Genomic DNA, 25,688 nt, shown 5'->3' with positions numbered 1-25,688 from the left:
TCAATTAAGAAATTGTTTATAATTAAGGATTTGTTTATTTCAACGGATAAATTTTTCTTGTTATAACATTATTACTTTAAGATTCAATCTGATATGACACAACATGAAAATAAAGACGCCAGAAAATATTTTTTTTAAATGCGTGCAATGAAAAAGGAGGCGATATTTTCCTAGTTCCTGACTTTTGGACCCCTCCCCTTCCAACAGAAATTATATAATAACTTTAGAAAAGGTGAAGAATGCGTGCAGTACCCAGTTGGGTAGATAAGGTTCATGACAGGGATAGAAATGAACAATGTATCTACGATCTATGCTTTAGGTGAGATATGCTAAGACCGTTTTTTTATCATTTATTAGCATCTACGTTAATTTTGAATTTTGATGCAAAATTTAACCCCGCCAACCTTGACTAGACCCATATCAGAAAACTTATGTGGTTCCTTTTCACCGGACTCAATAAAAAAACTTATTCCTTCAAAAATGTAAATTTTAAACTAATCTTAAGAGAATTTATTATAACCTTCCTTATCATTAAATAAAGTCATGCAGTTTTACTGTACCTAGAGATACGCATAGGTACTTGATTGAAAGTATTTCACAATGTTTACATGTTTTTATAATAATACAAAAAATTGTACGAAACAAATTTTAAAAATCCATTCTTCACAGGACGGATACGGATCCGCATCAAAATTAAATTGATCCAAAGCACTGCTCTCAGTATTTAATTCGTCCGTAAAGTCTAATTTTTTTGTGATTAACCTAACATTGTCTTTACCTTTTCTTATGAAATGTTTGGATCAAAGAGAAAATATTTAAATCTTCGGAGATTGGAAGTTATAAATAATATCTTTTTTGTGATAACAAGGTTAAATTTAAACTGTATTTGCCCTTATTTGCTCTTAAACATCTGAGACTTAATCTTGATTTGCTTTGAAATAATTGGCTTTACCTTACACTTAAATTGGCTTTAAATGAATTTGCCTTGAAATAACGTAACTTTCCCTGTTTTTGACTGGCAATAACTCTCTTAAACTGTCATTGTTTCGTAATAATTGGTTGTTTTTGGATTTGACTTTAAACAACTGGTTTAATCTGGTATCTGGTATGATTAGACCGGATGGCACCCAGCTGATAGTAGCGGCTGGTCAGAGGGTTCTAGTTTACGATACAGCTGACGGAAGTCTTATACAACCTCTGAAAGGACACAAGGTAAAAAATAATTAAATTATAAAGATTTAGCAGATTTAACAGATTTAACAGATTATTTTTTGATTAAAAGCCTAAAAGGGTAAGGCTTCGAACAATTTTAAAGTAGAACAAACTATCTTTTGATGCATAATTGCGAAACTCAATCCTAACTTGCATAGAATCTTAAAGATATTAAAAACATATTTTAAATTTTTTCATTTGGATCTCTGGATACAAATTCCAGGGTGAAAACTTATGTTTACTTAGCTTACTTGGTAAAAAAAAATGTTTCACCAACTTTTTAATCTTTTAAAATACATCTTCTCTTTAAGAACTTTACATTCTCTAACACTGGAAATGATAAAAATGTTTTAAATTTTGCATGCAGGGTTTCGTTTCCAAGTTAAAACAAAGGAACTGAGTTTTTGTCACAAACTCAAATTGTCTAATCCCTATATAATCTGATTATGCAAACCACTGATATTTCAAGCTTAGATTATTTGGTCTGACAGAATTCATAGTTTGAAATATCAAAGGCCTACGACATTGGGTAGCAAAGATATAGAGATTAGAAAAGTAGAGTTTGTGACAAAAACTCAGTTCCGTTAGAAATAATTTTCCAGATTCTTTGATTTAATTTTGCTCAGGACACCGTGTACTGCGTCGCCTACGCAAAGGATGGAAAGAGGTTTGCAAGCGGTGGCGCAGATAAATGCGTCATTATCTGGACAAACAAGCTCGAGGGGATTCTTAAATATAGCCATAATGACGCAGTCCAATGCCTTGCGTACAATCCAATCTCTCACCAGCTGGCGTCATGCGCCATTGGGGACTTTGGGCTTTGGTCTTCTGAGCAGAAATCTGTTCAAAAATATAAGGTAACAAATTAGAATCGGTTCAGTCCGGATATCTGTTTAGATTCCTTTCCGAATAAACTATATGTTTCAACTCTTTAGGTTCCTGCCCGGATTAAATATAGTTCCAACTGTTTAGGTTACTGCCCGGATAACCTATATGTTCCAACTGTTTAGGTTACTGCCCGGATAACCTATAGTTCCAACTGTTAAGGTTCCTGCCCGGATAAACAATAGTTCCAACTGTTTAGGTTACTGCCCGGATAAACTATAGTTCCAACTGTTTAGATTCCTGCCCGGATAAACAATAGTTTCAACTGTTAAGGTTCCTGCAGGATAAACAATAGTTCCAACTGTTAAGGTTCCTGCAGGATAAACTATATGTTCCAACTGTTTAGGTTCCTGCAGGATAAACTATATGTTCCAACTGTTTAGGTTCCTGCAGGATAAACTATATGGTTCAACTGTTTAGGTTCCTGCAGGATAAACTATATGTTCCAACTGTTTAGGTTCCTGCAGAATAAACTATATGTTCCAACTGTTTAGGTTCCTGCAGGATAAACTATATGGTTCAACTGTTTAGGCTCCTGCAGGATAAACTATATGTTTCAACTGTTTAGGTTCCTGCCCGGATAACCTATAGTTTCAACTATCTAGGTTCCTGCCAGGATAAACTGTAGTTCTTGGACGAATGATGGTCAGTATCTGGCTCTAGGTCTAGGGAATGGAGTGGTCACTATCCGAACCAAGGGTGGAGAAGAGAAGATGAGGATCGAACGTCCAGGAGGAGGGGTAAGTAATGAACACGGAGAAATATGTTACCGTCCGGAATCTAAGATGAAAAGATAAACACATGTTTGCACGTCGAAAGGCTTAATATAGCTAAAAACAATTAAACTCGGAATTCTCTTCTTTGAATGACAACTATAAAGGTTTTTTGTCAATTGTTTTAAAATTTTGTCGTTTTTAATTGGACCGCACAAAAAAAGTGAAGAAAATTTTTTTAAAAATCTATCAACATTTTTACATCAATTAAAAGGAAAGCTAAAAATACTTCCATTATTTCAGTCCAGTGCTATCTGGGGTTTGGCCTGGAATCCTAGCCAGGAGGAGAGCTATGATATTCTGTGTGTAGCAGACTGGGGGAAGACAATTAGTTTCTACAGTCTCTCTGGGAAGCAAGTCAGTAAAGAACGGAATATCGGGTTCGATCCCTGCAGTGTCTCCTTCTTCTCTAAGGTAAAGGAACACTGCGTCAGATGTTTTATAAAAGAAAACATTAGTAATTAAATTTTTCAAAAAATAAGAATTTAAAATTTTAATTTGCACTGATCAGATCGGCAAAAACGACAGTATACCACATGTTTACCTAAAAGCTCAACCAAAGAACTGAATTTTAGCCACAAACTCTGATTTTCTAATCCTTATTTCTACGCAACATGATGTCGTAGACCTTTGATATTTCAAACCATGAATTCAGAATTATGTTAGATAAAATGCTCTAAGCTTGAAATATTAAAGGTCATCTCCATCAGGTTACAATGATAAGAGTTAGAATATTAGAATTTGTAACAAAGCAAATTATTTTCACATTCTCTGTATATTTATTAAATAAGAATATTCAGGGCGAATACTTGATGATAGGAGGTTCCAACAAGGCCTGCCTACTCTACACTAAGGACGGAGTAAAGCTTGGAACTGTCGGAGAACAGAACTCATGGGTTTGGTGCTGTGCTGCCAGGTACAGCTACAAGAGCTAGAATGATTGTCCTCTTCCTTCTTTTTTTTTGATTAGAAATATCTCTCAGGATTTTGTAATTTTCACTTGGTTACCTGATTTTCTCTGCAGAAATACCAAACCCTGGGAGATACTTCCACTTAAATTTTACACACTGTTAAGAAATCTATCATTACGGTTCAAGTCAATACCCCCCCCCCCTTCCTGAAGTAAAAGTAATCAACTAAAAATATATATCATTACTTTAATTACTTTCATGATTACCCTGTCACATACAGAACTATTTTTTCAATTTTTTCAAACAATTTTTCAACAATTTTTTACAGGCTTCTGAAAATTGTGTTTAAAGACTGAATTTAACTCTTTCGGGTGTCGACAACCCTGTATACATACAGGGTATATAATCAGGGTTGTACAGTTTATATGTAAATAAAGTCTCATCCTTTGTGGGTATACCTGTATTTATAAATAAAATAAATTTACATTTTCAGCGATCTAATTTTTTAGAGGAAATCATTTATAAACCTCTCAATATTAATTTTATCTTGAACGAGGAGGGGAAGGCACACCACACCTTTTTTCGTCCGACCACAAATGACGTCCTAATTCACCGTTATTTCGTCCGACCACACCTTTTTTTCGTACGGCATTGTTTACATTCTTTTTAAAAATTCTCAGCGACTATCACCTAAAAGTTACAGTTTAGTTGTAGATTCTAAATATCTCAGCGACTATCAACTAAAAGTTACAGTTTAAGAGTAAAATTAGAAAATAGCAGAAAAGTCCGGACGAAAACAAGGTATTTTCCGTATTGTGCTAAATTGGGCTTAAATTTCGTTTTATTTTCAAAAACAATGAAACAAAATTAAATCATATTGAATCACATCTGAAAACACAAATGCAACGCCCGGAATAAAATGTATGTGGCCGGAAGAAATAATGTTAAATTGTGACGTCATTTGTGGTGCGGACGAATAAATGGTGTGGTGTGTCCTCCCCCGCTCCTGAAACCAAGTAATCAGGAAATCTTCAATTAAAAGATTTATATTCTTTTTGCCCGGGATTTACTGTTTAGAGGCAAATTCTACAACATTTAATGTAGAATTATTGTCGTCATTGTTCTTTCTTTTAAACAAAAAATATAAATATTTTGTAATTTGTAAATGTTATTAAAGACATTTATCTAAAATGTTTAAGAGAACATTATATAAAACAAATCAGTTACAAAATACAAAATTCTAAGTGAAATTTTCGTTATAAAAAAAGACATAAACAATAATTCCACTGTTTACTGGTTACCACTGTAGCACACTACATGGTTGTAATGTATATAAATTATTTTTAAGGCCGGATTCTAGTTATATTGCTATTGGATGCCAAGATGGAACTATAGCGTACTATCAGCTCATTTTCAGTACTGTACACGGACTCTACAGAGAAAGGTTAGAAAATTAACAGATTTATGTGATTGTAATAAAATCATAGAAATGATAATAACAAAGATGCAACTAAAAACCTCATAAGCCACAATGATAGAAACTTTTGTCAAGATAATGACTTAATGATAATGTTGATAATGCTAATGATAATAAAAATGACGAAAAGGATGATGATGATGGAGCCGATGATGTCAATGATGAAGATGAAAACAATGATAATGATGGTTCTAATTATGATGACGATGACGATGATGATAATAATGATATTGATAATGGCCAGAATAATGATGATACTGTTGATAATGATTATGATGAAAAGGATGAATATGCTGATGAAGATGATGAATATGATGATATTGATGATTATGATGATATGGATGACATGGATGATAATGATAATAATGAGGATAATGATGAAAATGATAAATAAGCTGATGAAGATGATAACAATGATAATATGATGATAATGGTGATAATGATAATGATAATGTATAATAATGAAGAAGACTATGATGATGAAGAAGTAACTAATTATAAAAATGATGATTATAATGATTTATCAAAAACTATCTCTAGATATGCATACAGAGAGAATATGACGGATGTAATTATACAGCATCTATTAACTGAGCAGAAGGTCAGAATAAAGTGCAGAGATCTGGTGAAAAAGATTGCGATCTTTAAACACAGGTTAGTTAAGAAACGAAGTATTAAAGGAACTATAAGTCAAGGAACGAAGTATTAAAGGAACTATAAGTCAAGAAACGAAGTATTAAAGGAACTATAAGTCAAGGAACGAAGTATTAAAGGAACTATAAGTCAAGGAACGAAGTATTAAAGGAACTATAAGTCAAGAAACGAAGTATTAAAGGAACTATAAGTCAAGGAACGAAGTATTAAAGGAACTATAAGTCAAGGAACGAAGTATTAAAGGAACTATAAGTCAAGGAACGAAGTATTAAAGAGACTATAAGCATAATTTAAAGTAACCCTCCATGCAAAAATAGAATTGCCCGATTTACAACTCTACCCCTGCATGACAGCTTGTTTGATCAAGTATGAATTAGATAAATATGTTTCTAAAAAGTGACTTGTGCATTTCTGCTGCAAAAAAAACAAACAAATGAATTATCAGAGCTTTAACCCTAGAAAAACGACAATATCTTCCACATTAATGACCAGATAAAGGTTACCCTTGTGAATCGTTTAATGAATTTAATCGTACAATACAACTAGTAGAGAGAATTGTAATCTATGAACTATAACATGTACTCTATATATAGGTTAGCAGTACAGTTAGCGGAGAGAATTGTAATCTATGAACTGTATTCTGGAGACCAAGCAGATATGCATTATAGGTAAAATTCACACATTTTATTTTTGTAAATTAAATGCTTGAACTTATTATAAAAAATGTTTTATGAAGATTTCTGCTTATTTATAATACTAAATACTCGTTCCAAACTCTTAAATCTTTGCAACCTGGTTTCGAGGAATTTGGATATTTAAAACTTTGAATTCTGCTAGATTAAATAGTTTGAAGACTTTTATTTGGACTATTAAAAAGCATCACAAAATATTGCTTCGTAAAATCGAGGTTTAAACCTGTATTCTATAAAACTTTGCTTTTAGTAAACTATGCAAAAATGTTATAAGAAATAACAGGAGAAAAAACTACAAACGATTGTTTAAAATGACCTCGTTGATGGTTTGCTTTTTGACTGTATCTTAGCACAGAATTAAAATTAAAAAAATGATAAACTTTGAAAATGTTCAGAATAAAAATATTGAAGTTTGTAAAAATTTATCTCACTTTTGGGAACCTTATAAAACCTTTAGAAAAAAACCGACACTGCCAGTGCCACCAGTGTTAACACCATCAGGTTGTAAAAATATAGGACTTAGAAAATTATGCGAGTGATAATTTTCATTGAACAAACATTTTCGAGTTCTCCTCCTCCCCTAAGAATTTCTGTCTAGAGTAAAGGAGAAGATAAACCAGAAGGTTGATTGTAACCTGCTTGTAGTCTGCACCAACCACCTTGTTCTCTGCCAGGAGAAGAAACTAACCTGTCTCAACTTCTATGGGCAAAAGGAGAGGGAGTGGATCATGGAAAGTCTTATCAGATATATCAAGGTACTAAACTAGAAGACATCAAAGAGACCTAAGAGTCATACAATAGGAATTTATTTAGTCGTTTTTTCTTCTATAAATGCAAATAGAAATTTCTTTCTTTCTTTGCCAAAGAATTTGGGTTTTTGCCACAGACTCAAATTTATCTAAACCCTATATCTTTGCAACCTGATGGCGTAAACCTTTGATATTACAAACTTTAGACTTTCTGATATAACATATTTCATAGTTATATATATTTTAAGGTCTAATACATCGGGTTTATAAGATATAAGAATTATAAAATCAGAGTTTGTGGCATGAACTTAGTTTCTTTGTTTAGCCTTCAAATTGTGTAAAAAAGTTTATGTCGTTATTATAGTCGAATGCTTTTTTGGTTACCCTGCACAGTATAACGATAAGATATATCAAGGTTATTTAGCCCCGAGAAGCATTGTTCAAAATATTTATTGATTTTTCATAAATTCCTAGATTAAGAAAGGAAAACACGAATTTTCTAATTTTTCAATGTAATAATTTGTCGTAAGAAATTGAGTCTTTGACACAAACTCAAATGTTCTAATCCCTATATCTGTGCAACCTGACAGTGTAAACCTTTAATATTTCAAACTTAGATTATTTAATTTAACAGAATTCATAGTTTAAAATATCTAAGGTCTGTGACAAATTGTGTTGTAAAGATATTGGGATTAGAAAATCAGAGAGACTCAATGTATTCCTTTGAAGTGAAAATTTAAAAACATAAAATTGTCCAGGTAGTTGGAGGTCCATCCGAGAGAGAAGGATTGCTGCTAGGTCTGAAGAATGGACAGATTTTGAAAATATTTCTGGACAATCCGTTCCCAGTAAATATCCTGAAAATCAACTCTGCAATAAGATGTTTGGATCTATCTGCGAACAGAACTAAACTAGCAGTTGTAGATGAACATTCAACTTGCCAGGTTGGACATCTTATATTCATGATTTTGTTGGGAATAGATTAATTCAAATAAATAAATAGAAAAATAGAAAGACAGATAGAAAAATAAATTATAAATAGATGGAAAGATAGATAAGATAGAACAATAGATGATAGATAGAAAATTTTTTTTAAATATAACCAAGAGCATCATTGTTTAAGTCACCTCAGAGAAAAACGAGTGGGTTAACCGGTCAGCAGCCCGCAGATGAAAGATGGCAAGTAGTATAGATAGGAAAAGATAGTCAAATAGTTTAAAAAAATAGATAGAGGAAAAATTATATAGAGGAAAAAATTATAGTAAAAAATAGGTTGATAAAAAGAAAGATATATAGATAAATAAATGGATAAAGAATAGACAAAGGCAAAAAATAGACAGATATATAGAAAGATTGTAGATAAATAGTTTGAGATAGATAGACAGGTATTTTATCTGAGTATTTGAACTTGCTGCAATATGGAAAGAAAAAGTAAATGGAAAAAGTTGTTTGGATTAAACCCAGATGTTGGAAACTTTATCAGTTAGATGAATTTTTTATCAAAGAAATGATTAAATAACAAGATTTTGCTAATTGTTTCCAATCTATTAATCCGCGTATAGAAATATAAAATACATGTTTTTAAAATATCTTCCTTTTAATATTTTTTTTCTTCTGTTTGAAGGTTTACAACGTGAGCACAAAGAAACTAGAGTTCCAGGAACCGAACGCAAACTCTGTTGCTTGGAACTCTGAATGCGAGGATATGCTCTGCTACTCAGGAAACGGGACCCTGAGCATCAAGGCCGGGAACTTCCCTCCCCACCAGCAGAAGATGATGGGGTTCGTGGTCGGGTTCACAGGATCAAAGATATTTTGTCTCCACGTCTACAGTATGACAACTATTGAGGTTCCGTTGAGCTCTCCATTGTACCAATACCTGGATAAGAAAGAATTCTCCAACGCGTACACAACCGGATGTCTTGGGGTCACGGAATCTGACTGGCGCGCACTTGGCAATGAAGCTTTAGATTCTCTTGATCTAGATATATCTAGAAAATCTTTCACGAGATTAAAAGACTTGAGAACTCTAGATTTTGTTCACGATCTTATTGAGAAGAAAACCCATGGTTCAGAGGATCAACAGCTTCTCCAGGCAGACGTTCTTGCTTATTACGGCAAGTACGGAGAAGCCGCCAAAATCTACAAGAAGATGGGACAGGAGCACAAAGCTCTAACCATGTACACCGACTTGAGAATGTTTGATCTCGCCAATGAATATCTTTCCTCTGGAGACTCTGCAGACAGGAAGGTTCTAATCAAAAAGAAAGCTGAGTGGGCTGCTAAGATAAATGAACCAAGAGCAGCTGCTGAGATGTTTCTCTCTGCTGGCGAAACTATCCGTGCTATAGATATTATGGGAGAGAATGGATGGGTGGATATGCTTATTGATACAGGCAGAAAACTAGACAAGGCTGAGTCTGAGCCTCTGGCTCTAGTAGGAGAATATCTCAAGAAGTTGGGAAGTATTCAATATGCTCAGGAGATATTTAAGAAAAAAGGAGATTTCAAGTCGGTTGTTAAACTATATGTGGAGGCGCAGGAGTGGAAAGATGCATTTTCTCTTGCGGAGAAGTATCCTGAGTTCAAGGAGGATATCTATGTACCCTATGCAAAGTACTTGGCAGAATCAGATCGGTTTGTGGAAGCACAGAAAGCTTTTCACATGGCCGGTCGACCTGACCAGGCGTTCAAGGTTCTACAAGAGCTGACCCTGAACGCTGTTAATGAAAACCGGTTTGATGATGCGTCCTACTACTACTGGATTCTAGCCATGCAGGATCTTGACATGGCATCAAGAGCTGAGAATCCAATAGAAAATGTTGCAAAGTTTAAAGATCATCATAGAAAAGCTTCAATCTACTACGCTTATCATACTATTCAGAGATATACTGATGAACCGTTCACAAGCTACATGCCTGAAGCACTGTTTAATATCTCAAGATATTTACTGCATGAACTCATCAAAGATCATCCCAAGGGTGTTTCAAAGTTTGCTGTTTTGTACGCTCTGGCGAAGCAGGCTAGAAACCTGGGAGCATATAAGCTGGCAAGGAATGTTCTAGATAAAATTAACGGGTTAAAGATTCCTAAACGGTTTAAGGAAAACGTTGATCTTGCTTCTCTTATGGTTAGATCTAAACCCTATCATGATAATGAAGAACTTTTAACTTTATGCTATAGATGCTCCACAACAAACCCACTCATGAATAACAGGTAACTGCTTACAAGATATTAATTAGTTAATTAATTTCAATTAAGAACAATCAACGAGGTAAGTTTCAAAAATCTTCAATCTTAAAATTGAAAATCTTTGGCTGTGACTTTTCTAGAAAGCAACTTTTGGATTTTCAACGGAACTGGGTTTTTGCCACAAACTCAAATTTTCTAATCTAATTTTCTAATAAAGGATTAAATCGTTTTTAACGAACTTTGATTCAGAATCAGGGACAATCCCATATGTGGAAACTAGAATAGACTGACTGCTGATGTAACTTTACCTTAAATATTTTCAGAGGAAACCAGTGTAATAATTGCTCTCAACCTTTCATCCATTCCTCAGTTTCATTTGAGATCCTTCCACTCATTGAGTTCCAACTAGAGGAAGGGATTTCAGACATCGAGGCACTCAGACTCATTGAGACAGACCTTAAACCTCAGGAGGAGGAGGAGGCGGAGAACGTGATGAGGATTGGAGAAGAGAGCACTGAGGATCCGTTTACGACTAAACTCCTGACTTTGCAGCAGGACGGGATAGATTTCATTCCAGTGATTGCTAATCGAGCTCTGCTACAAACTCTCGGACCCGGAGAGGTGAATTCATCCTTCTTACATTTCATCTATTCAAAACTAAATTAAATCATTTGAGAAATATTCTCACTTATCTCAAGAAAAGTAAAAAATCTTAAAAAAGACATTGTTGTAATTTTTAGTGACTTTCCATTTAAAGAGGGACATGCCCGATTCACAACGGTAACCTTAAAATCTTTATCTGATCAGTAATGTGGAAGATAGAGTCTTTTTACAAACTTGAACAGTGTTTAATTCTGATAATTCCTTCAATGTTCTGCAACACAAATCACTTTTGTAGAGAAACCACATTTAAAATAATAAATTATTAAATTATATGTAAAATCTAGATACCAAAGGTGAATCTAACATGCCTCTCAATAAATGGAGGCTAACTTGAAGTTGGGTCTACCTCGTCTACCGATCCAACTATATAATCAACTTTTGAAAGCGAACAGACGGAACCCTTAAACCCCATTCCCTACATGTTAAGCAACTGAACAGTCCTTCAATATTTATTTCTAATTTGGATTTATTTCAGGTAATTATCTGCCGGTGGCCTCCACCCTTGAGGTACACCTACTTCAGGAACTTGATGCCGGATATGACGATCACGAAGTGCGAGTCTTGCAATAAGGTAATGAGGGAATTGTCTTGAGTTTCTCAAACTTCAAGTTTGCTTAAACTTTCTAGTTCAAGATTGCTTAAACTTTTTAGTTCAAGTTTGCTTAAACTTTTTAGTTCAAGTTTGCTTAAATTCAAGTTTGCTTAAACTTTTTAGTTCAAGTTTGCTTAAACTTTCTAGTTCAAGTTTGCTTAAACTTTCTAGTTCAAGTTTGCTTAAACTTTCTAGTTCAAGTTTGCTTAAACTTTCTAGTTCAAGTTTGCTTAAACTTTCTAGTTCAAGTTTGCTTAAACTTTCTAGTTCAAGTTTGCTTAAACTTTCTAGTTCAAGTTTGCTTAAACTTTCTAGTTCAAGTTTGTTGCTTAAACTTTCTAGTTCAAGTTTGCTTAAACTTTCTAGTTCAAGATTTCTTGAACTTTCTAGTTAATTTCCCTTATGTAGTTAAACCTGAAACTCGTGCCGTTTTTTATTTAAACCATAAATCCAAGACTTCAAAGCAGCCAGCAGCTTGAATGTCGAGCTCTAAAAAATACTCTTTTTCTGATAACAAACAACCAAAAAGGTCTTCCATTTGAATTTAGGTATGTTTAAGCAAAAAGGTCGTCTTCAAATTCAGTATCAAATTTTAAAGGTTGAAATATCTGCGTTTGAAGTTTGAAAAATGGACTAAAGACCTCGTTCTGCATTTCAATAAAACTGGATTTTGGAAAATGATTTTTGATATCTACCAAATCTTATTTTGATATTTCAAAACTCATTGTAGAAAGTATTTCATCTTAATTAAACTTAGGTATTCCACACAGATGATTATGAACTGCAACTGCTACAGAAAGGCCACTGCCCGTTCTGCCGATCACCCGGTAATCTGGCGCAGGATACAGGAGGAGTTGACGAGGACGACATTTAAATACATCATATTGGGATCAGAATATTTATGAATAGGTCAGGGAGATATCCTACAGAAACAAACAAAAGATGAAACTTCAAAGAAGACCGTACGGAAATTATTAATTTTTCTAACATCCATGAAGCTTTAAACTTTCTTCTATGACAAACATTTTAACAGTAAAAAACTATATTCAAGGCAGAACAGTTTCAGAATGTTGAAATCTCATTATTTATGAAGACTATAACAACACAAAAAGTTAAACCTGGTTGAGTGTTAGAAAAACTGTTAACTTAAAAAATTGCAAATTTAAAGATATTATAAGAAAAAACTATCAAATCAAACATTTAACATAACCTTAACAATCAAACAATAATTACGAATTTAATTTTTACAGATCACAATACGTAAGATATTATTTTCCGCAGCAGGCGGACTCAATAATTTTAGCTAAGCCTCCAGGCAATTGGATTGTTTGTATGTAAAAATTAAAGTTGGTTATGGTCACAATCACCAATCAAATGCAGTGGAAAGATTTTACAAGACATTGTGGGCACTTATAAGAGCGAAAAAAATGGTAAAAAAGTACACCAACTCTAATTTTGGCATACAATGCAACACGTTATTCCAGTTCATCCAGCACATCCAGAATTTTTCTTGGTAGAGGACTAAACCTCCCCCACCTCTCCCTCTTACCAAAATTTTAACCTGAACACGCAACCCCCCCCCCCATCTCCCATTCTCTTGATGAAGAATTATAGCATTTAAAAAAACACATACAGAAAAAGAAGTAAGGAGAAAAATCAGTGCAGCACGGATCGAAGGTTTGGCTCGGAGACAGAGAAGGATTCATAACGTAAACAGAGAGTAATTAATTTTAAGTAAGATCTTGAGCTCAAAGTAGGAAGCAACTCCGACTAAGAAATTAAATATGTCTTTATAATATATTCATATTTTGAAGATGACACCATCTAATAATATGTTTCTTGAGCAACTCAATTCAGTGTCACAATCATTTAACCAAGATAAATTCTTTTTAGAAATTATGCAACAATTTTATACTTAATAGAAATATACAATTATAATGCTCTTTATTAATTTCAAAACAAAGTTGTTGAAAAATAGTCAGTAAATTATAGACACGGATTCAATATAACAATGTGATATTATAAATTCTTTTCTTTTTTGATAACAAAATGGTGAATTCAATTAAAAAGACATTTTATTGATCCTTTTAGTGTACAGTGTAAACACATAACATGTACATTGTACATGTATAATGCACAACATAACAATCAAGATATATTTACCTTAAAACTTAATAAAAAATGTAATGCAAAATACGATAAAGTGTTGGAAAAATATAATATTTTAGATAATCTTTTATATTCAAGATTTTTGATTTTCAAAATAAATCTTTAGATTTTTACATGCTTCAAGAAGATATTAATGATGTAAAAAAATAATCTGAGCCAAAAAAAAAAAACGAACCAAACCGTAATTTCGTTCACGAAGCATTGTACGCTTATGTCACAGGAAGCATTTGGTTACTGTAAAAAAGCAAACTTTTGGACAAGACAATTTTGAAATATATCTCAGATTTCTGAGAAGTCTTTTGAAGATCAAAAATCTTAACTGAACCAATTACCGTATATCCTAGTTTCTATAGAAACTTCTGTTCGCTGAGCCAGAGAGAGAGAAAGCATAAATCGTTTTTAAGAGCTTTCTTTTTGCTGAACCAGAGAGAGAGAAAGCATAAATCGTTTTTAAGAGCTTTCTTTTTGCTGAGCCAGAGAGAGAGAAAGCATAAATCGTTTTTAAGAGCTTTCTTTTTGCTGAGCCAGAGAGAGAAAGCATAAATCGTTTTTAATAGCTTTCTTTTTGCTAAGCCAGAGAGAGAGAGAGCTGAAGTTATGTATGAAGTCAAAAAGTAATTTTTCTTAAAAATTATCATAGAGAATGTTAGTGAACACAGAAGTATAATAATATCACAGATTTACAAGGGGTATTCCTGGTGAGATAACGTGTTTAGACTTTAAGGATATACATTTTAAATACAAGCTTTTCTTCAGTATATCCAATATTAAAGGAGACAACGGAAGAATTTGTATAATTATATAAATTTTTGTCAAGATTAATGAACAGCCCTGAAGTACGCAGAACAGATATCAAACGACACACGTATTTAGGGGTTTTGAAAAATTTTCAAAAAGCTTTTTATGTATAAAGGAGGAAAATATATATCCCTATAGATTGGATTCTTGATGTTTAATAATTTAAAATAAAAATGTCAGTTTGAAGGTGCAACATTACCAAATATTCGACGGCGCAAGGTTGCGCTATCTTGGAAAACATCGTTGTTATTTTGATTATCTTCTAGGACAAGGTTCTCCCGGGTTTCTTCGGCGACATGTTCCGATATATCACTAGGGGAGGTTTCGTTTTCAGGTAAGGGTGAAGGACGACATTCTTCATCGTTATCCTCAGGTTGGAGACTATGAAAAGCTCGGCGTTGATCTTGTGCAGTATGCTCTTGATATTGTGCAGCATGCTCCTGATCATGTGCAGCAAGATGCTGATATTGTACAGCATACTCCTGACCTTGTGCAGTACGCGCCTGATCTTGTGCAGCATGATGTCCATCTTGTGCAGTATGCGCCTGATCTTGTGCAGCATGATGTCCATCTTGTGAAGTATGCGCCTGATCTTGTGCTGCATGATGTCCATCTTGTGCAGTATGCGCCTGTTCTTGTGCAGCATGATGTCCATCTTGTGCAGAATTCTCATTATGTTCATCATTGATTAAATGAATTATAGGAGCTCTGCACATGGGACAGTTATCCTGTACATACAACCATCTCCTACAATATAATATATATGATAATATAACACACAACCATCTCCTACAATACAATGTATACAATAATAAAACATACAACCATCTCCTACAATATAATATATACAATAATAAAACATACAACCATCTCCTACAATATAATATATATAATAATAAAACATACAACCATCTCCTACAATATAATATAAACAATAATAAAACATACAACCATCTCCTACAATGTAATATACTAGCCTTAGAGGGCGCTTCGCGCCCATCTTCTAAATTAATTGTGAACATGTTCTCTTTGTGTACATCGTAAAACAAAACAAAAATAATTCGCGAATTTTCACAAAAAATTTCGTGGATTTTCAAAATTTTTAAAATTACACCAACACCGACAAATGTTATAAATCTAAAAAGTGAAAAAGTGCTTACTTTAAGCAGTTTGAATGGAAGAAATGGCCGCACTCTGTTTTCTTAGCAGATTGCATTTGCATATAGCAGATAATGCAAACATCTGCATGCGCTTCAAGCTCATCATTAGTTGCATCCAGCAGTTCAGATAAACGTCTAGAAAAATAAGAATTTCATTACCAAAATAAAATGCTTTATTTAAAGTAAAACTACAGTCAAGGAAAATAAAAAATATAAAACCCCCGTCTTTTTAGAGTTTTAGGGCAGTTATGCTAAAAGAGCCCGTTTTGTAACAATTTTTTAAAAAAATAAATAGGGTTTATTATGATAAAAATCCGAGGATTAACATTCATATACAATAAGATTATACATGTTTAATTTGTCATATTGGTCAAAGCATGTATATGTTTATCTTTGGATATAAAGTAATACATGATCTCCTTAGCCTCTCCGTCCTGGCTTTAACATGATCTCCTTAACCTCTCCGTCCTGGCTTTAACATGATCTCCTTAACCTCTCCGTCCTGGCTTTAACATGATCTCCTTAACCTCTCCGTCCTGGCTTTAACAACTGTGAACAGATTCTGTTCTCTAAGGTTATGGTTGTGGAGAGGAATATTACCCGGAAACAGGGATTGTGATGTAATTTTGAAGTAATAGAAAGTTTTAAACTACATTTCTGCTTTTTAAAGATTAACTAATCACATTAACCCGACCCTTTTAAAACCTTAAGTATACATTATATTGTTCAAAAACTTACTTTTTAGTTTCTCTTCGGGACATGTAGGTCGCCCAACCCGAGGCGATCCTCTGGTAGATGTTGAAGTAGCAGTGTATCAAGAGGATGAAGGGATTCAATAACGAAGCCTCTGTGTCCTCCATCATGTACTCATACATACCTGTATCATTATGTACAAATTAAGTTTATTTTCCAGTAGATAAAATATCTGTACAAGAGTTTTGAATAATTACATTTTTTTATTATTAAACCTCATGTCTATATAATATTCTGTTATTCAGTTATTTAAAAAAAACAATTTCCATGTAATTTTGGAATAAATGACCTACCACCGGTCACAATTGAAATAGCAACCAAGAGTTCAAATCCTTTTGTTCCAGCCTAAATTATTTGGAATATATAAATAGTTTTATAGTATCTAATGTATGTATGTATGTTTGTAACTATATCTATGTGTGTTAATAAATTTTTAATAATAATAATAATAAAATGACGTAGTAGTTTGAACAAATTATGCTATTTAAAATGCTTGTGAGAATAATAAGCAGAAAATTTACCACCATTTACTGCCATGAGTAGATAAAATAGGAAGAAATTGGAAAAATATTATTATTTCTTAAGTTGAATTTCAGTGATCGATATAATACCTTAATATAGAAAACATAGTCGTCCATATGCTCTGATGCTTCAGGTTGGAACGAATCCCACATAAACAGGGAGTAGGTTACTAGAGCTCCTACCACCTAGATATAGTAGGTTACTAGAGCTCCTACCCCTAGATACAGTAGGTTACTAGAGCTCCTACCCCTAGATACAGTAGGTTACTAGAGCTCCTACCCCTAGATACAGTAGGTTACTAGATATCCTACCACCTAAGATAAGATAAAGTTTATTGCTAAAATACATGTATCTGTATACAGAACGAGTTTACAATTACAAATTGATGATTATATTAACAGTACAAGTATAAAGCAATTAGGTGGAAAATAGCTCTTGGCTGTTTTGATTATTTTTTCCACCTAATTTTAATAATAATAACAAAACATTTCAATTAAATAGATTTAAGGAGAACGATTAGAGATTAGGGTGCGAATTTATCTTATGCAAAATAGTTTATATATTAATTCGAATAACTAGAGTTTAAAGTAATTTTCTGACATGTACACAACAAATATCAAAGCATATTAAAACATATCTAATTAGTTTTACATGAATAGCAATTCGGTTTATAACACATTGTCATGTAATTTTCAAAAATATGGTAATATGGTAATATGGTAATATGTTCGATGAAGTTCCATTAAATTGAAATTTGTACAAAAATACTAAATAAATCATTTAATTTAATAAATGTAAGTATATAAACATCTACCTGGATAACTGTAACGAAGTAGCTGGAAATGACAATTATCAGCCATAAATCATTGGAGACCTAAAACAAAGATATATTACTGTCATGAATGTCTTGAATCTAATTCTATCAAATATTACTGTCATGAATGTCTAGAATCTAATTATATCAAATATTACTGTCATGAATGTCTTGCATCTAATTCTATCAAATATTACTGTCATGAATGTCTTGAATCTAATTCTATCAAATATTACTGTCATGAATGTCTTGAATCTAATTCTATCAAATATTACTGTCATGAATGTCTTGAATCTAATTATATCAAAAATTACTGTCATGAATGTCTTGCATCTAATTCTATCAAATATTACTGTCATGAATGTCTTGAATCTAATTCTATCAAATATTACTGTCATGAATGTCTTGAATCTAATTCTATCAAATATTACTGTCATGAATGTCTTGAATCTAATTATATCAAATATTACTGTCATGAATGTCTTGAATCTAATTATATCAAATATTACTGTCATGAATGTCTTGAATCTAATTCTATCAAATATTACTGTCATGAATGTCTTGCATCTAATTCTATCAATATAAATAGATTTCTATGCTGTCAATACTGCCTAAGTGGTTTTATATCCGTCCCAAAAGATTTATTTTCCACATCAAAAACCAACTTTCGATTCCATAAATCTTTTACTTTACAATCTATTTTTTTTTTTATTGGTTCTATGAGTTTCATTTTCAGTTCCAAAAAGATCATTTCCATTCCACAATTTTAGTTTCTTTCCCAATAGGTCTTTTTCCTAATATCCCTAAGAACTTGTAAAATGGTTTAAAGATTTCTCTGATCATAATCCTTACTCCAGGTACCTTGTCAAACACTGAGAAGAGGATGAGAATGGGTATAACAAGGATACTGAGAACAACTAGTAGGACGGGTATATGGGATATTAATCTTCTATTAATGGCAGGCAGAGCTAGCAAAACAGGACAGGACACCTGCATGGTTCAATAAATATAAAATATAAATAAAATTCAGAGTACAGTGTGTCCCATTAAACATAATAATTGAAAAACGACTAGAGGGACTGTAAGCGTGATTTCAAGTAACCCTCCATGCAGAGATGGTAATGCCCGATTTGCAAAGGTATCCTTAAAAGCTTTTTCTGGTTAAGTATAAAATTGTGGTTTATTTACAAAAGTGACTTGCGCATTTCTACTGCATACTGCAGGAAAACATAGGAATCATTAAAATTTAACATTTTTTAACTTTCAAGGTAAGGAGAAAGAATGAATGCAGTTTTGTGTGCAATTCGGTTTAAAATATCTAAATCTATTTATCTTTATATCTTTATTTAAAACCAAATCTCACGTTATTTCTGGTAAAGATTGAATTTTTTCTCCACCTTCAAAAACATTTTTTGAGAAGATCAACATCAGCAGAGATGTACAAATAACTATTTTTAGCATTTAAAAGTAAAAATATTTTGCCGGAAGATATATAGGTGTGGCTAGGAAGTTAAACGGGTAAGTGCAGTGCCGCGACTCTGTGAGTAAATTGCGGAATGGAAGCTATAAGGGTGTGGTTTATTTTATTTAATAATTTTGCTTAAAGTAATATCCTAAAATACACACGTGATCTTACATCCCCTCTACCATGATTATGTTAATAATAACGACCACTTTATTATATGATGAGAGATTGGCGAAGAATTCAAGAATAATCCAAACCTCGAAGGCAGACTGTATGAGAGTGCTGGTAACGTTGAAGATGATCGCATAAGTTGCGGCAATTCGCACTGGCATTTCCATATCAATCAATCCAGTCTAAATAAAACGAAAAGTATACATTTTTGTTATGCATAGCAATATAGTTAGTGAAATGATTCTCCTTTCTTCTAAAGAAAAATATTTTAAAAAAAATCTTTTCTGGATCTTTTTCCTTAGACCCCAACTCCGGGCCACCTCAAAACTTAATTCAGCCTTTTAACCACATTACCGAATAAAAGAAAAAAATAGTGTTTTAAGAAGGCTTCAGAAAGGGTAAACCTGAAGTGCTAGGACGAAGGCCACCATCCCCTCCGTAAAACCAGTTTGTGCGAGAGGGTTCTCCACCCCAACCTCACCCCCAGCACACTTACGGAAGATCCAGAGCAAAGTGTCCATTACTGAATCCACGAATATATAAACAATTTATAATTGGATAATGTAAAAATGGCAATTAAAAACAATAAAAACAACTGGAAACAAAAATAAGATTTATAAAATAAATTGCTTTTTCATAAATATTTTTTCTCTCTCTAAAATTAGAGAAAAATACCTGCTTTAGAAAGTCCCATGATAGTTGTACACAATCCGATCAGGATAAGCGGAGTATAACAAGTTTCCGATATTATAACTGTCAAATCAACCAACCAATCCTAACAAATACAAAATATAAAATACATTAAAAGATTTTGGGGAAGATTTTGATTTTAAACAAAACTTTAAAACATTCCTTTATTGAGGAGATGTCGGGCTTATATTTTTCATCGATCCTTTTTCCATATTTTTATCTTATTCTCGTTATCTCTGTTCTTAAGAGAGTGGAATGTAAGGCAAAATAAAACAGTTTTGAGCAACTATAAACTATAATAAAAATCAAGCTGTTTTCTTAGTTATGCTTAGTATACTTCGATACTAATATCTGACCATAAAAAAACATCCATTATATTCATACTTAGTACCATTTTTTCTACTGTGACTTGTGCATTTCTGATTCAGAAACAATGTAGAACTATCAGAATGTCAGAACTAAGAACTTTTGAAGCCAGAAGAACGACGATATCTTCCACATTATTGGTCAGAAAAAGGTTTAAATGACGCCGGTCTAAACCTCAATAAATGTCATAAGATTAATAAGATTCCAACCTACCCTGTCTTCAATGATGTAAGTCTTGTCAGTGTCCAGGTCCATGTAGTAAAACCAGGCCTAGTGAATTATAACAATGATAATGATAATACACGGTCAAAAAGTATTTGGTATTCAATTTCAGAGGAGTGGAAAATAAGGCAGTTTCCCTTTTCTTTATTTCCCCCTCCCCTTTTGGATGGGGGAGGAGTGTTTACTGTTGAAGTGCACTCCCCTTCAGGCTGGGGGGAAGTGGGGAGGCTTTGAGATCCTGTACCTTTTATTCCTGGAGTTTCTTCAATTAGACTCGGTTACCTGAGAGGAGAATGAAAATATCCAATATAGAACTAGAACTGGAGGTTGAAACCCTCTGAGAGCAATGAGAAGGACGAACTGTATGTTTCCTAGCTCCTCCCACACTACAGAGTAGATATCCTTCACCTGCAATATCCAGAGGTTTATTTAGTTGTAATCTGTGTGTCTGTTTGTTTTTATGTCCGATCATAACTCAGCATCCCCTTGACCGATTTGCCTCAAATTTTAATTTGGGAACTCGGGAGAAACACTGAAATGTTCTTAGCTTGGTTTTGAGATTCTAAGTTAAGTGGGTCTACTTTTATAGGGAAAAAATACCTAAAATCGTAATTTACAACCAAGCGCGGGTAAACGGCGGTAGTAACTAGTATGTAAGTACCCCCAGGATGCCTCAAGTTTCGATTGAGGAACTCGGGAGAACCATCGGAATGTTCTTAGCTGTGTTTAAAAGTTTCAGTTAAGAAGGTCGACTTTTGTAGAAAAAAACTTAGTTTCCCAGGCAAACCTGGGTTTCTGCGCTAGTTTAGTATAGTTTTAGATAAAAGTGTTTATAGATCTTGAAGAATGTTGAAGAATTGGTTTTAAAAACACATAGACGAGCCAAATGGTCCAAAAAGGATTGAAATTAAATCTAATTTAGAATCCAATTATCAAAGGATCCAAGAAAACAAGGATAAAAAGTCAAAGGATTCAGGATTCAGGAATAATCAAGGATCCTAGAATCCCTGAATCCCAGAATCCCAAAATCTAAGAATCCAAGAATCAAGGATTCCAAACAGCATTCAAGAATATTGTATAAATCTAAGTATTACCGCTGACATATATCTGAGGACAGTAGGAACAGTTTTCAATGTGTAGAGAAGAATAACCCCGGTCATGAATTTATCAATCACTAACAGAATACTCTAAACAGTATTTTAGGATATTATCATTATTATTAATCAACCTCTAGAAAAAGAAACAGGAAATATACAAAACATCTCACAAGTAGTTTTGGTCTAACAGTCAATCTTTTGATTTTTTAATGATAAATATTTTGTTTCCCGGCCACACTCTTACGTTAAAGTAAAAAGAAAAATTTCTAGAAAGATAAATAATGATTTTCCTGATTCTTATTAACTTAACCCTATCCCTGCTGGGGTACTTGAAAACCAGGATACGCTGGGGGGGGGGGGGGTCAATTTCCAAAAAGCTAAATTTTATCAAAATCTGACAAGTGAAAGTGGGTCAAAACAAAGATTTAGTTTGTTACAGGCAAAAGCAGTCATTCAGGCAGTGTGCCTGAGGACTCAGGCAGTTAGTATTAAAGCCCGGTAAAAAAAACTACAGGAGGGGGGTCAAATTGACCCCCCCCCCCAGCAGGAATAGGGTTAAAGAATACAAATTAAAAACCTAGTCTGCACTGTGAGTATGCAATATGCATAGAAAAAAAACATATTTTAAAATTTTTTTTAAATGATAGGATCTATTTTGAAGCAAGAATAAATAAAATAAATAAATCAACTCTACCTGATAGTTCACAGTAGAGAACCCCGCTAATGCCATAAAAATGGGTAGGGTGTAGAGAGATGGGAAGAGCAAAGGAAACAATCCCTTTTTTCTTAAACTCCAGTTTAATATAAAAGTTAGAAGAAGGATATAGAGGATACTTTGAACCTGAACAAACAAACAGATTAGGAAGTTAAAATATTTTCATTGGAAAGTTTTATTTTGACTGACACGATAACATATTAACAAGCGCAATTTAAACAAAAATACTTTTATCCTTTCTTCCTTGAAAGATTTAGTGGGATTCGTTTGAGAGCTTTTTTTCTTATTTTCTTTGTTCACTACAAATTCTTTACAATACCTCTTAGTAATATCGAAATGTACAATAATATCTAGAAATAGTATTAGCATTTTTTTGTAGATTTATCTGCTAGATCTATTTTTCTTTATATATAAATATTGCAAATAAATTTCTTATTTCGGTCAGGAACCTTTTTATTGTTATTTTTGTTGAATGCTAACAAACCAACCAACAGACAGGACAAATAAAAATATTTGTAATAAATGAAATAAAATAAAAAAACTGAATAAAACCTACACAAGCCTGGACGGATAGTTTAGTTGATATATCTGGTAGAAGCATACTAGTGATGGTGTGAGCTAGGTATACAAGTCCAACACTAATAATATGAAGATAAATATCAACCAGGTCACGCAGGGACAGTAATAATCCACATAATCCCTAAAAATCAACAAAACTAATAATAATAAAAATTTCATACTTTCTTTCATCAAAAATGTTTTTATTTTTTAAATATATAACCAAAAATAAAATAAATAATAAAAACTACTGTCCATAAAAGTTTAAAATTTATAATTTTCCAAAATAATGAATTGAAATATTGCAAATTGGCAGTGCAGGATGTTTTTTTACTTGATTATCCCAAGAGTCGGTTGATTAACATAATTTTCCGCTAAGTGATGAATCATAGTGTCAAAATATTTTTAAAAATTAAGTTGATAAAAACGTACTAACCAGGAGGAGAAGAGAAAAACTGATTGCAGTTTCTCCCAAGTTCTCAGGTTCAAATGATTCAGGGATCAAACTTGAGGCTCGTTCAGTCCAACAGATATCAAGTATCAGTAGTCCTACAGATAAAGATATCATAAATGTATGAATAAATCAACTAAATGTATGAATAAATCAACAAAATGTATGAATAAATCAACTAAATGTATAAATAAATCAACTAACTGTATAAATAAATTAACTAAATGTATGATAAATCAACAAAATGTATGAATAAAACAACAAAATGTACGAATAAATCAACAAACTGTATGAATAAATCAACTAAATGTATGAATAAATCAACTAAATGTTTGAATAAATCAACTAAATGTATGAATTAATCAATAAATGTATGAATAAATCAACTAAATGTATGAATAAATCAACAAAACGCATGAATGTATGAATAAATCAACTAAATGTTAAAATAAATCAACAAAACGTATGAATAAATCATCTAAATGTATGAATAAATCAACTAAATGTTAAAATAAATCAACTAAACGTATAAATAAATCAACAAAATGTATGAATAAATCAATTAAATGTACGAATAAATCAACAAACTGTATAAATAAATCAATTAAATGTATGAATAAATCAACAAAATGTATAAATAAATCATCTAAATTTATGGATAAGTCAACTAAATGTATGAATAAATCATCTAAATGTATGAATAAGTCAACTGAATGTATGAATGAAGTATACCTGGTACCCTTAAAATGCACAAAAGCCCTTTTAGTAGAAAACCTTCCTGTTCCGGAATGTCCCATATTGACATTAGACTCTGAAAGGGGTAACTTGACTTGACGCACTTGAAATAATAATCTATGTGCAATTCACATTTTATAAACTCAACTAAATATTTTACATTTAATTAAACCTAAGTTTCTATGATCCTGTAATAATATAATATAAAGCAGCTAGGAGAACAATAAGTATAATTAAAGCAACAAGATAAACCAAGAGTTTATTCTGCTGAGCTCGGAAAAGTATAGTTGAGAGGATTGTTGAACTCCGGGTTAGACCCGTCTCCACGTCCCTCAACCTACCCCGGGACCTCTCCAGGGTCTCTCTTTGGTTTCCTAGATCAGATAACACGCTAGCTCCGATATCCTCTGTTTCCTGGAGTAGTCTCCGTCCAGCTTCCAGCTGCTGGCCGGATGACTCTAGAACCTCCATATTCTCCAGCAGCATATCCGTCTCCTTCTCCCCGACCTCCGAACTGTGAGAGAAGAGTTCAATCCTTGCTTTTCTCTCCTCTGCTTCTCGTTTACAGGTGATATAAACAGATTTTAATCTCTCCAACTCCTTCCTGTAGCTGATACATCTTCCCCGAACCTTCTCCTTTAAACCAGGTTCAAGGTTTGGAGTTTCGAGCTCAATCTGCTCCAGGGTCTCCTCTGCGTCTCTGTAGAGTAGGTCTAGGTTCCGGATGAGTTCCTCTGATACTTCAGCCCGGGGTGAGTGTTTTAGCTTACCGCAGAGGACGGTTATCTCCGCACAGGTGTTGGAGAACTCCTCCTCGTATTCCTTCACAATATGGTTCATTCTCAAGGTTTAGTCAGCTATCGGATAATTTGAGATAAAGTACAAAATCCTATATTTGTAAACAAAACATACAGATATTGCTCATTTTGCATTGGTACTTCAATTAATTATTCATTTTTGAATCTGAAAATAATTTTGTTAAAATTAAAACTAGTTGATTTAGTAAATCGGACACTAACTTGGGATACACAGGGTATTCTACTAAACATGATAATTGAGAGACAACACGCTATTTAACAAGTTTAGTAAAACGACCGTCCCTGTATACAAATAGGTATAGACACAAATAAAAACACTGTCGTGTACATGCGTTTTAATATGTTGGTTCGACACAAATAGTTCATAAATTAATCAATCAATTC

The 25,688-nt window shown here is 33.0% G+C and overlaps 3 protein-coding genes across 8 annotated transcripts; 1 reads left to right on the top strand and 2 right to left on the bottom strand.

Annotated features, from left to right (window-relative positions):
- Positions 1-13,426, top strand: LOC111704877 (intraflagellar transport protein 122 homolog). Its single transcript, XM_023477247.1, has 15 exons — positions 1-319; positions 1,116-1,212; positions 1,839-2,069; positions 2,703-2,837; positions 3,114-3,284; positions 3,671-3,786; positions 5,130-5,225; positions 5,799-5,912; positions 6,506-6,580; positions 7,203-7,359; positions 8,112-8,297; positions 8,978-10,569; positions 10,869-11,166; positions 11,684-11,779; positions 12,558-13,426. Exons 1-15 carry the CDS (start codon positions 240-242, stop codon positions 12,672-12,674), a joined length of 3,561 nt encoding a protein of 1,186 aa, XP_023333015.1. The 5' UTR covers positions 1-239; the 3' UTR covers positions 12,675-13,426.
- Positions 13,427-13,859: 433 nt separating this feature from the next.
- LOC111704878 (RING finger protein 145) lies at positions 13,860-24,577 on the bottom strand. 6 transcript variants are annotated; one of them, XR_002765898.1, is made up of 18 exons: positions 24,484-24,577; positions 23,737-23,849; positions 23,299-23,442; positions 22,722-22,868; positions 22,025-22,117; positions 21,213-21,338; positions 20,922-20,978; positions 20,328-20,427; positions 20,057-20,175; positions 19,739-19,834; positions 18,878-19,006; positions 18,017-18,076; positions 17,292-17,387; positions 16,974-17,025; positions 16,666-16,804; positions 15,928-16,062; positions 14,302-15,514; positions 13,860-14,033 (listed from the first exon to the last, which is right to left on the bottom strand). XR_002765898.1 is itself a non-coding variant. In XM_023477249.1 (18 exons), exons 1-17 carry the CDS (start codon positions 24,554-24,556, stop codon positions 14,944-14,946), a joined length of 2,250 nt encoding a protein of 749 aa, XP_023333017.1. In that variant the 5' UTR covers positions 24,557-24,577; the 3' UTR covers positions 13,860-14,686; positions 14,900-14,943. The 6 variants fall into 6 exon arrangements, 5 of the variants coding, with proteins under 5 accessions (XP_023333017.1, XP_023333018.1, XP_023333019.1 ...); XM_023477249.1 differs by having other exon boundaries at positions 13,860-14,686; positions 14,900-15,514; XM_023477250.1 differs by having other exon boundaries at positions 13,860-15,270; positions 15,313-15,514.
- LOC111704880 (vesicle transport through interaction with t-SNAREs homolog 1A-like) lies at positions 24,562-25,473 on the bottom strand. Its single transcript, XM_023477253.1, has one exon. The coding sequence runs from the start codon at positions 25,324-25,326 to the stop codon at positions 24,667-24,669; it is 660 nt and encodes a 219-aa protein (XP_023333021.1). The 5' UTR covers positions 25,327-25,473; the 3' UTR covers positions 24,562-24,666.
- Positions 25,474-25,688: the final 215 nt, after the last annotated feature.

The sequence above is a fragment of the Eurytemora carolleeae genome, unplaced genomic scaffold (genome assembly GCF_000591075.1).
Source record: "Eurytemora carolleeae unplaced genomic scaffold, Eaff_2.0 scaffold608, whole genome shotgun sequence".
NCBI lineage: Eukaryota > Metazoa > Arthropoda > Copepoda > Calanoida > Temoridae > Eurytemora > Eurytemora carolleeae.
The sequence above is the reverse complement of the archived record's forward strand: the minus strand, read 5'-3'. Positions and strand labels throughout refer to the sequence as shown.

What these genes read in the sequence shown, in the direction of transcription:
- LOC111704877 (XM_023477247.1), top strand. Translation starts at nt 240, where the DNA reads ATGCGTGCAGTACCCAGTTGGGTAGATAAGGTTCATGACAGGGATAGA. An exon ending in ATCTACGATCTATGCTTTAG is followed by an intron (nt 320 to 1,115) that starts GTGAGATATGCT and finishes TGGTATGATTAG; the next exon opens with ACCGGATGGCACCCAGCTGA. An exon ending in GTCTTATCAGATATATCAAG is followed by an intron (nt 7,360 to 8,111) that starts GTACTAAACTAG and finishes AAAATTGTCCAG; the next exon opens with GTAGTTGGAGGTCCATCCGA.
- LOC111704878 (XM_023477248.1), bottom strand. Translation starts at nt 24,556, where the DNA reads ATGTCAATATGGGACATTCCGGAACAGGAAGGTTTTCTACTAAAAGGG. An exon ending in CTTACATCATTGAAGACAGG is followed by an intron (nt 20,428 to 20,921) that starts GTAGGTTGGAAT and finishes TGTATTTGTTAG; the next exon opens with GATTGGTTGGTTGATTTGAC. An exon ending in TCATACAGTCTGCCTTCGAG is followed by an intron (nt 19,007 to 19,738) that starts GTTTGGATTATT and finishes TGAACCATGCAG; the next exon opens with GTGTCCTGTCCTGTTTTGCT.
- LOC111704880 (XM_023477253.1), bottom strand. Translation starts at nt 25,326, where the DNA reads ATGAACCATATTGTGAAGGAATACGAGGAGGAGTTCTCCAACACCTGT.